The following is a 12,184-nucleotide window of genomic DNA, read 5'->3' as shown; positions in this document are numbered from 1 at the left end:
TGTCTTTGTGTTTCAGCTCTATTAGAGAATCCAAATTAGCTTCACAGGGCTCTTAGGAGTCTATTTCCTCACACTGCCATTGCAAGGAACCCAAACTTGGCCATGGGGTGATGCTACCTTTGGGACAGAGCATAGAGGGCAGGAAGGTGATGAACTCCAAGAAGATGCTCCTCTCCAAAAGGACCCCCCAAAGTTCCTCTCACCTGTCTGAACCTCAGAGCTGCTGAATGCCTTTTTGTCTGTAGGTCTGGATGGCTGCATTTATTGCAGCAGAACCCTTACACACCTTTTTAAGATCAAGATCATTTACTAAGACTGTGTCAATACAAGCCACAGCCTACCTATCATCAGCATGCATGGGTGAGGGCTGCAGGACATGTAATGCTCTTGCTCTTATAAAACTCTTGCTGTGATTACTTTTGGCATAGCTGTTGGCACATAAATTACCACTTCAGAACAGGCCCTTTGAAATTCTTTTGCATTAACTAATGCCACTCGATGTATTTTTATAGTGCAATCATGGCTATCAGTTTCCATCTGTTCTGCTGTCCTCTTGGAATGTTTTTGCTGTGAGGAAGTAAACAAAAATAGATCACTGTAAAAACAAACCTGCCTGACAGTCTAGACTGAGGGTCTAATTAAAAATAAGATTTATTAGAATAGAGAGAAATGTTGCAGTAAAACAAAGACACAGTTTCTCTAACGTATCTGGTATTATTCTTGGCAAAGTGGAGCCAGGCTACAAATTCAGTGAAACAAATCAGTATGGCACTGATGCACCATTCTGACATAGCATCGCTTTTCCAGACTTGGGGACATGTGAGGAAAACTCTTTGTTTCACTTCAATTTTAGGCACCATAAATTCCTTTTTTAATTGGAACATGAGTGTGCTAGGGCTTGTCTCCACACAAGGTCTTGCATGGAGAAAGAAACCAAACTGAGTTAACAGTAATGCTACTCCCTAGTCTAGACATAGTTAAAACAAACTGCACCAGCAGAACTATGTCATGCCAAGGGATTGCTTTGATATAAATTAAATGGACACCTTGCTCCTGGACCGGTGGGAAGTGGCAATTCAAACTTGAAAAGACTCAGAACATGGAAACTTCTGCCAGTCGAAAGGGAATGAGCATCCTTTGGTGAGGTGCAGTCTTGGAGAAACCGCACAAGAATCAGGACAAGACAACAGCAAAGATCTCAGACACCACCACCAACACAATTTTGCCCCCAGTAAAGATACAGGTGAGGGCTGGGGACACCAAGAGGGCAAGCAGGTTTTGGTGACCAACTTCTGGAGTAAATGGGCAGCCACTCATTGCTTCACCTAACACATGAAAAGAACCCTGCATTCCCTCAGCCCTGGGGGTATCAATTTACATGGAAAAAGACTCACTTATTAACACTGATAGGACCCAAGAATCATTTGGAGATTTGTATGAATAATTTAACACTTAGCAAAAACAAGCACACAAAAATTTTGCCCTGTTCTTCTGGCTATTATTTCTAGTGTTTGCACTAGAGACGCATGAAAAATAATATTTTCCATAATAAAGAATGTTGTTTTTAGAAGTCTAGTGATTTTTAAGATAAAAATTATTAGGTGACCTCACATGCAAAAATGCCCAAAGGCTGCTAAAATAGCAAAGAAATGAGAAATTCTAGATATTAAGAACATGTAGCAAGGTGGAATCATTAAAGAAATTAGAGAGGATGAAAAAAGGGCCAGCTTTGAACCAAAACACACAAATTGGTTTTGAACAGTTTTCCACATATGGAACATTCATCTCTCACTCTAGTTCAAGGACAGCTTAGAGATCCTTTTTGAGATCGTGCAATGAGAGCAGTAACTTAAATAATTACACGTTCCTTACAATCAGCAATATCAGCTTTAGAAAGTAAAAAAGTGTCTTTGGAGCTGGGACAAGGCAGCAGATTTTCATTGTTTACTCCAACGATTCATAAGCAGTTTCCTTTGTCAGGCAACAATTGATGTGCCATGTATCATTAAAGAATGAACCAATTTATAAATAGCATGAATACAAGGAGAACCCCATTGTTCTTATTTGCGCTGCTAAATACAAGATACGGCAGATAAGACTTCTCTGAGGCGGATTTCAAATTCCCTTACTAAATCTAAAGCCTTCCACTAGCCAGCTAGGTTAGAGAAATAGCACCTTCAGCGTCTGGCCCCACCAGGCCACCCCTTTTCCTCTCTCAGTGGGATGATGAGTGACATCTCCACCCTGAAGCAGTACCCAGCCCAAAGGGTACAGCAAAAGGGATGCAGAAGTGACACAGGGCTAGTTCAGCCACAGGACACAGCCTGGGCTGAGACAAAAAGCTCCACATCAGCTATTTACACCAGGCAATCCTGGGTTTATGGCCACAGCTGCAGTTCCCACTGACTCAAGGCGGAATGTTCTGTGATTGTCTTTCCAGAAGGCCAGGGCCATTTATTCTAACTTTCTTCATTAATTTACAGATCTTTACGAACCATTGTCTGAAATCCCCACATCTTGCCTGAATAAAGAACAAACATTCCTCAGCTCCGAAGTCCAAGATTACCAATAGTGTCAATCATGAAGTACTTATAAGGTGAAGCCACAAATGCACAAGGGCAAAAGAAAACCTAGTGTCTCATTCCTCCTTGTCCATAGATGAAGACAATCCCTCTTTTAAGAGGGCTTTAACATTCCCAGGTTAAAAAGCACTGACAGGACCACTGATCTGCCTCTCCAAGTATTTCCATTTTTAAGTCAATAAACCTTTCATTTGAAATTTATATACCTTCCTCATTTACACCCTTTCTCCTCCCTTCCTTGGGAACTATGAACCTAACTAAAGCATATGAAGGATGTAGAACTGAACGAGGGGTTCACCTCCCAAGGTGTTACCCACTCTCAGTTGGCATAGATGATATATACATCACCATAAATGATATAGGGACTGTTGGTTCCTAGCAAGCCCACAGCTCCCTTCAAGGAAGCCACCCACTAAAGGGTTAAACATGCAAACTGGAGATCCTGTCTAATTCCTCTTAATCCCTGGTAACACAGCACAGAAGATGAGGTACTGTCCCTGGGTTCCTGCTATTGCTGCCAGACACAAACCAGGGTGCAAGACGCGGCTGCCCGAAATATCCCGCAGCACACAGTGGTTTTTCGGGGAGGCAGGGCTGAGGGGAGTCATGTGGTGTGCAAGTGATGCCAGTAGGCATTAGTCATTCTATATTAAATATAAAATCATGGTGGTGAAACCCTCAGCCCTACCCAAAAGGTTAAAAGAGAACTTATGTTGGAAAGACAAGAGAAAGGAGTTTAGCAATTGCTGAGGGGTTTTTTTCCTAGCAGAAACAATTAAAAAGTTATAGTATGGCAAACTTAAGGGACCCCTTCAGGACACCTACATTATTGTTTTTTACATGAGATCAGTGGTGATGATTGTGTTAACCCAATGATTAATACAACAGGGGGAAAAGCTAATACTGATCACAAAACACATTCACACAACGTCAAATCATCTGGTTTATCCCTGTAGATTATAATAGGATAAAAATCCAAAATAAAATTAAAAAGCAAGCTTTTAAATTCACCAACTACCATCCAAAATTACACCATCTAGCTGTAAAATATACTGGAGCAAGCACTTCCATTTTCTTTCCAAATCTCAGATATCTGGTATTTGAAGAAAGTTTTACCTCACTACTTGCACTTCCCTGATCCACACCCCACCACCACCACTTTTCTCTCCATATAGTAATAACAAACACAGAAACATACACAAGGTAAAAACTACTGCTAATAAAATCAGCCACAAATTGTAAGCAAGCCTATCTGCTCCCTAAACTCTTTTTACTTTACTGAAAATAACAGAACCCTTCATTTTCAAGGCATGTCAGCTGCTTAGGGTTCAGCAAGGATTTCCCACAGTCCTGACATTGCAAAGTTCTGCCCTTGGACACTCTGTCCACAAAGCACCTACATACAGCCCTGGGAGCTGTGCAGTCAGTGAGTCTTCAATCTGATCCCATAGGGCAAACCCGAGGGACGGAGGAGAAATATTGAAAAGGTACTTTCTTCTTCGGTTAGGGCACTAGGTGGATATATTTGATACTATTTCTTATTTTCTATATATTTGATACTATTTTAAAAGATAAGTAAAATTAATTAGTGACAGAATTTAGGGAAAAAAAAAAATCACACCACTTCCCAAGGACAAGGATCAATTCACTTCTGGAGCAAGTGGTTTCATGCAAGCCTGCTCTTCTTTTATACTGCCTGCTGGCAAGACAAAGCCGGGTCACTGTTTCGAAACTGTAAATATCACTATTTCACACCAGGTATCTGTCACCCAAACCCATTGCTGGAGTCTGTATTAGACAAAAGATCTATTAGCTTCCTTACTCCCGCTGCTCTCCTTGCCAATCTCAGACAGCATGCTTAGAGCTGGGCAGCTCCCCATGCTCACTGGTTCACTCACATGCCAGCCACAGTGCAATTAAGATGATTTCTGGCATCAGCGTAGAGATCATAGCAGGCAATGAAGAATAATCATGTAGACATTGTTAAGAATATCCTATTATATTCCTCCCTTTTCTTTAACTATAACACAAAACCCAACATACTCTTCACAAGAGAAGGAAGAAAGAAGATACACAGTCACATTTTTCCCCCCTCCACACACACAAAAAACAAAACAAAACACCAAAAAAAAAAAAATCCAAACAAACAAACAAAATCAAATAGAAAAAAATACATAAATGTGTGGAAAAAAAGCTGTGCTGCTTATTCATCATTCACTGGCAGTCAGCTTGCACACAGAATGTCACTGTAGTAGTTCTTGTGTTAGACAGCAAAAGCCTTCCAGAGAAATCCCATCAGTTAAGAGGAAGGCTGCATATGGTTATGTTTTTGAAAGTTTAAAGCTGATTATAATTGATGATACATTTATAAAGAAGCACAGTAAGCTAATTACATTTGGGAGAAGACACATTTTAGAGGCTATAAAGATCCAGCCAGTAATAGGACAGTCTAACTCCCAATTATGCCTCTCAATGTTCTTTTTGTGATTTCAGAAGTGGTTTGCATTCAACAATGTAAAAACTGTTTGAAGTTTCAATGGTTGTTCTCCCTGCTCAGCAAATACTCATGTTAAATGCTTTTACAACAGGTAAGCCTATTGCAGCCATAGGGTTGTGTTTCCTATGAGTCCTTCCCCAGTCAAGAAACTCTTTGCTCAAACTCATTGAAGGGTCATTATCCAAATGCCCAATGACAAAGGCCTGACCCTCAAAACAAACGTCCATGAAGACAAAATATGACATAATAGTAAGGAAAAAATTATAAAGGGGTGTCTTTTACAAATTACTAGCAGGGGTACAAAGACCTGCACAACAGGAACATTCTCATAAAAACAGCAGCACAACTAAAACAGGCCATTTTCCAATACACTGCTGTTAGTCAAAACATGACCATCAGCAGCACATTGCACACACACCAGGTCAGGATCACATCTCTGAGATGGAACAGTGTTCAAATTCCTGACAATCACTTCAGAGAGAATCTGTCACTGCCAGTATAGGAGAGCAAGGTTACAAACCTACACAGATCATACTTAACCTGCAGAAGAAACAACAAAAGCAGCTATGATGAGAAAAAATCCACAGCTGTCAAGTAAGGATTGGAAATACCACTTTTGCTAAAAATCAAACAAACCCTCCCTGCCAACCTGCAAACCACCGTAGTATCAAAACTAAAACTTAATTCCCAGGAGGAAGTATGGCTGGGGGATCTGCAGAGCCGTGCAGTACTGAGGGAGTATGTTCAGCCAGAGAGAAATGGTTCAACCACTACACATCGCCACCATCCTCTGCTGGCTGACTCACTCAGCAGTGCCAGCCCCAAATTTCCAGGAATGGCAAGTCAAAGGCTCATGGTGAAGTGCAGAAGGCAGCTCCAGGAGATGCTGCAACTCAAAGCAAACACCGGACTCCTTTTCACACCTGGATTCTCAGTATTACTGCAGAAGACAGCAGGAACGCTGTGAATGATCAGCTCTGTGACTGAAAATGGAGCAAATGAAACGCTTGTACCTCACAGGTGACATTCCAAACCTGGTTTCCCCCCTTTGCTTTTCAAGCTTGTCAGGCAGAAAACCTTTAAAGACCCTTCAGTCAAGGTAAATGGCTTTGTGATAAGGGAAGTTTCCAACTGTTACACTTTTACCACCTGTCACATTGAAGAACAGAAACAAAACCATTTTCATACTCATCAGTGACTTAGGTAAAAAAAGTAACCTAAATTGGAGGTGTGTGAGGAGACCTGTCATTCCAGGGACTCTTAGCCAGGCAGAGATGGCAAGAACTTTCATCACTGGAGACATGACATGAGCTGGTGAGAACCAATTCTCATGTCCAACACTGACACCACAACTTCAGTGAAAAATCAATCATAATCCTGGAATTACACAGGAATAAAAAGACAAAGAAATAATTACTGAATAAACTTTTACCTCTGCTCGTTGCGTGCGGGGCAAAACAGATGACTTTTCAATGGCATAAACATCCACCAGGTAGAGTCGTGCTCCTTGCTCCCTGTCCAGAATGGCAGCAGTCTGGATGACCCCGGTGTGGCGCCCGATGGTGAAGAGGCGCCCGAGGCTCTTGTCATCACAGCGAACGGACACGATGTAATATTCCACCTGGACCTCAGAGCCCCGCGGGCTCGCCGCTTCCAGGGATATCACGTTTGTCCCGATGGGCTCACCCTCCTTCAGGATGGTGATGTATTTCGGCTGAGTGAAAACAGGCCCGTCAACCCCTTGCAGAATTATAGTCATCTCAGTGGTGGATTTTCTCCTTTCAGGGCCCAGGTCGGTGGCAGAAACAATGAGATTGTAGATGAGCTGAGAAGGCACCAACGCTGAGGCTACTCTTAAATCTCCGCTGTAGCGATCCACAATGAAGGTTTCGGTATCTCCATTGACTATCTCATACTCCACCTCCCCATTGGCACCCTCGTCAGGATCCGCAGCGATAATTGTGGTTAGGATGGAACCGATCACAACCGAGGGGTCGGCTGCAAGGGCGTTTTGCGATACAAACACAGGGACATTGTCATTTTGATCTGTCACCAGAATGGTCACATTCTTGAGAGCAAATCGCCTGGATTCCACAGGAACAGCCTGATCAGTGGCTTTGACTGTTAACTCAAAGAGATTGGCAAACTCCCGATCAATTTCAGCATTAGTAAATATTGTCCCTCTCACCTCATCTATACGGAAGTGATTCCCCCTTGGCATCTGCTGGATGATTGCATACGTTAGCTGCCCGTTAATATCCGCATCTGGATCGTGAGCAGTCACGGAAATGACAGAGCTACCCACAGGAACATTCTCAACAATTGATTTAAAGATGTCTCCCGGAGGAAAATGAGGAGGGTTATCATTGAAATCCCTAACGTGTATGACCACTGACATTGTAGAGGACCGCGGGGGCCTTCCTTGGTCTTTTGCTGTTATATTTAGCTTATATAGAGATTGTGTCTCAAAGTCCAGTTTCTTGGCAAGAAAAATACTCCCGGTGTTGGGACTGATGCTAAAGGTCCCGTGATTGTTTGTCCCCGTAATGCTATAGTGGAGATCAGCGTTGTCACCTGAATCAGAATCAGTGGCAGTGACAGATGACACAAGTTCACCAACCCTCATATTTTCCAAGACATCCACTAGCAAGGTTGATTTAGGGAAGGAAGGGCTGTTGTCATTTTCATCCAAGACATCAATGCTCAACACACAAGTTGAACTTAGGGAAACACTTCCAGAGTCTACTGCTTGGATGACAAGGGAATATGATGCAGTAGTTTCATGATCTAGTCTGCCTACTAAAGTCACTTGGCCTGTGCTGCTGTCTATTGCAAACTGATTTTCTTCATTTCCCTTGATTACAGAGTAATGAATCAACCCATTAACCCCTTCATCAACATCTGATGCAGAAACTCTCAGCACCTGTGTCAGATTTGCGGCCAATTCTGATATAGTAGCTTGGTAAAGATCTTTCAAAAATTTGGGGGCATTATCATTGATGTCTTTCATGTAGATCTGTACAGTTGCCTGATCCTTCAGAGGCTTTGGCAACCCCTGATCTGTTGCTATTACTGTGAGACTAAATACTGCAGCCCCCCTCTGTCTCATAAGAGCTTCTCTGTCAAACTGATGAGTGCTTCTGATTTCCCCAGTTACTGTGTTCAGTTCAAAATCTGGCTGCATATGCTCAAATGAATACCTGACCTCCCCATTTGGCCCAAAGTCTTTATCCACAGCATTTATTTTACCCACATAAGACCCACCCCTCTGTTCCTCTTCAAAATAAAACACATAGTTCGTGCTGTTAAACAGGGGCCTATTATCATTTACATCCTCCAGAATCACAGTAACATTCACAGTAGCATTGAGTGGCTCTACTGCTCTATCAGAGGCAACAACCAGTAAAACATATCTTTCCTGAAGTTCACGGTCCAGTTCACTTTTTATATACAGCTGACCATCTGGGAATATGCCAAAGGCATCCCCAGCATTTCCTTCAATTATACTGTAAGCTATTTCACCATTCACTCCTGAGTCTTTGTCAGAAGCCTGTACCTTAAAGAACCTGGAATTCACAGGCTCTGACTCCAAAATGGTAATTTCATAGGAAATCTGGTCAAACACAGGTGGGTTATCATTTACATCATGGACAGAGACAGTCAGGATAAAGTTGGAGGACAGCTGAGGCACCCCCATATCCGAGGCCAAGATTTCAACCTGATAAGACCCAGCATTTATGTCAAGCGGCCCTGTTAAGCTTATAGCACCAGTTTGTTCATTGATTGAGAACAAGCCCTTTGGGTTTTGCTTAAGGCTGTAAAGGACCATGCCATTAACACCTTCATCAGGATCGAGAGCTTTGGCCTGGAATATGGTATGCCCAGCTTTCCAGTTCTCAACAACATTTACACTTTCCACCATGTGAATGAAGTGTGGGGAATTGTCATTTAAATCTTTGACAGTTATATTGACCACAGCATCACCAGTTATCGCCCCACCTCTAGCAACCACCTTCAGTTGGTAAAATGCTTGCTCCTCCCTGTCAATAATACTAGCTGTGGTGATCTGCCCTGTGACCCTGTTGATGGCAAACACGCCCCTCTGGTCACCTGTTGTAATGAGGTAACTGATGTTGGTGTTGAGGTCCATGGTGGAAGCAAAAACAGTACCTACATGGTAACCCAAGGCAACGTTTTCAAAGACAACAAAACTGTACGCGCCCTGGCTGAAAACAGGGGGGTTGTCCTGCGTGTCCAAGACAGTGATGGTGACAATGGCGTGGTTCTGCGACTGAAGATGGCCACCATCAGTGGCCACGATCTGCAACTGGTAAGTCGTTTTCTCCTCCCTGTCGAGGGCTATTTTTGTTGTGATGACCCCCGTCTGCCCATGGACGTGAAACCTGGAGGTATCTCCAGCTGAGATGCTGTACTTGACTGTCCCATTGGGTCCCAGATCGGGGTCCGTGGCAGACACAGCGGTCACATACGTTCCAGCTGGCTCGTTCTCTTGGATATGGGCAAAATACTGAACAGGGTAAAACACTGGGCTATTGTCATTCACATCCAGGATGGTCACGTTAACTCGGGCTATCGAAGACAGGGGAGGAGAGCCCAAATCAGTGGCCAAGACCTGCAAGGAGAAGTGAGACTGCTCCTCCCGGTCCAGCTGCGAGATGGTGCTGAGCTTGCCTGAAATTGGGTCCAAGCGAAACATCTGGCGAGGGGTCACAGAGGAGGGGCCAACTGCTGCCAGGGTTGACTCGGCTTCCTGCAGGGAAAAGCGGACAGTCCCATTGTCCCCCAGGTCCCCATCAGTGGCACTTAGGACAAGCAGCTCAGTTCCTGATGGGGAGTTTTCAGCCAGGGACACCCGGTAACCCTCAGGTTGACTAAAGCAAGGCTTGTTGTCATTGACATCCAGGATGGTCACCACCAGCTGTGCATAGGAGTATTTGGGCTGCACCCCCTGGTCACGGGCACTGATGTTGAGCACCACCTGAGAAGCCATCTCCCGGTCCAGCCTGCTGGAGCTGGATGTGCCTGCAGCATGCCCAGCAGTGCCACCCTCAGGGACAGCCGTGGTGACCAGCCCGCTGTGCTCGCTGATACGGAACCAGCCCAGCTCGTTGCCTGAGACGATGCTGTACTTGAGGTTGGCGTTGAGGCCCGAGTCACGGTCCGTGGCACTGAGGCCCCGCACGTAACTGCCCAGGGGCACGTCCTCACTGATGTTCACCCTGTACACCAACTGCCCAAAGACAGGCGTGTGGTCATTGATGTCGTTCACAAAGATCACCAGGCTGGCAACCGAGGAGCGGCTCACGGGAGCTGCCACCGCTCCGTCGGGGGAAAAGACGGAAGTGGGGGAGCCTGGAGGTGGTGGTGGGGCCCCGTAGTTATCCGCCACTGCTACGGTAAGGTTATAAGCTGGGATGCGCTCCCGGTCCAGTGCGGCCGCTACCTTGATAAGGCTGAGGTTGGGTACCTTACTGCTGTGCACCTCAAAGTGCCGCTGCTCGTTTCCCGCCAAGATGGACACGGAGATGTTCCCATTGGCCGCGGGAGAGTCGGCATCGCTCACCGTCAGCAGGGCCACCACTGTGCCGGGGGCTGCATTCTCATCCACGGAGGCAAAGCGGGAGGTGGCTGGGAAGTAGCGAAACTTCACCCGGGGCTCATTGTCGTTGACATCGAGCAGGCGGATGAGGGCCTCAGCCCGGCCGCTCAGCGCTGGCACCCCGTGGTCCAAGGCCTGGACCGTCAGCGAGTACTGCTGCCGCATCTCGTAGTCCAAGCGCTCACGGATGCGGATCACCCCGCTCTCAGGATCCACCTCAAAGGGGAGGCTGCCAGCCCCATCCCCAGCACCGCTGCCGCCACCATCACCTCCTTCCAGGCGGTAGCGGATGTCAGCATTGGTGCCCTCGTCAGCATCAGCCGCAGTGACCTGGAGAACGCTGGCCCCCACAGGTGCATCCTCAGGCACTCGTGCCTGGTAAAGTGTCTGGCTGAAGATGGGTGGGTTATCATTGATATCCTGGACGGTGACATTGACCTGAAGGTATCCTCGCCGACGGGGCTCGCCTTTGTCCTCCACCTGCACCAACAGCTGGTAGGTGGGGGTGGCCTCCCGGTCCAGCCCTCCACGGGAAACCAGGTGCAAGAAAGCTCCCTCACCGCTGGGGTTGAGGGTGATGTTGAGGCGGAAGCGGCCCTCCTCGTTGCCAGCCACAATCCGATAGGAGCCGTGGTCTACACCATTGGTGCCACTGTCGGCGTCAGTGGCAGTGTCCAGGATAAGCTGGCGCCCGCTGCCCGTGTCCTCCTTGAAAGTCACCACGATGGAGGGGTCGGGGAAGACGGGCGCGTTGTCGTTGAGGTCGAGCACCAGGACGCGCACCTCGCTGGGGTAGGTGGGCTGGCTGGAGAGCACCACCAGGTCCACCACGTCGCTGGCCAGGCCCTCGCGGTCGATGGTGGCGCGGGTGTGCAGGGCGCCCGAGGTGGCGTTGATGGCGAAGAGTTCGTGGTGCTCGCTCAGGCGGTAAGTGAAGCCGGGCCGGGTAGCGATGGTGCCCACCCAAGTGCCGGGCGGCTGCTCCTCCAGCACCCGGAACACCTGGCGCGGCTCCGCGGCGGCGGCGCTCCCCAGAGGCGGCAGCAGCGGCAGCAGCAGCGACAGCAGCAGCGGCGGCCCGCGGGCGGCGGGGGGGCGGCCCATGGCGACCCGGGGGCGCTGCGCCCCGAGGGGGCGGCCCGGCGCCGCCGCTCGCCCCGCTACCGCTGGCCTGCTCGCCGCCTCTCTCGGCACCCGCGGAAGCTGCGCTCCGGACGCGGACGGGAGCGGACCGGCGGCGCGCCGCGCTCACGGGACACTCCGGTTCTGCCTCTGCCGCCGCCGCTCCTCCCGCCGCCGCTGCGGGGCTGGGGGGCGGCCGGGGGCGCCGCGCCGCATCGCCGCTCAGCAGCAGTCGCCGCCGCCGCTACCGCCGGGGCCCCCGCGGCCCGCTGCTCCTGCGCCGTGCCCGCCGCCCCGCCGGCATGCCCGGGCGCACGGCGGCCGAGCCGGTCCGTGATCCGCGGCCGCCCGGACCCAACTTTG

The 12,184-nt window shown here is 47.9% G+C and overlaps 1 protein-coding gene across 1 annotated transcript in view; it reads right to left on the bottom strand.

Moving 5' to 3' along the window:
- FAT4 (FAT atypical cadherin 4) overlaps positions 1 to 11,803 on the bottom strand; it is a 123,532-nt gene extending 111,729 nt beyond the window's left edge. Inside the window, exon 1 of the mRNA XM_040064009.2 lies at positions 6,512 to 11,803. Within this exon, the coding sequence (XP_039919943.1) occupies positions 6,512 to 11,803 (5,292 nt within the window). The remainder of the gene's footprint in view (positions 1 to 6,511) is intronic.
- Between the last annotated feature and the right edge of the window lie 381 nt (positions 11,804 to 12,184).

This window comes from Hirundo rustica, chromosome 5, assembly GCF_015227805.2.
Source record: "Hirundo rustica isolate bHirRus1 chromosome 5, bHirRus1.pri.v3, whole genome shotgun sequence".
Classification (NCBI taxonomy): Eukaryota; Metazoa; Chordata; class Aves; order Passeriformes; family Hirundinidae; genus Hirundo; species Hirundo rustica.
The sequence above is the reverse complement of the archived record's forward strand: the minus strand, read 5'-3'. Positions and strand labels throughout refer to the sequence as shown.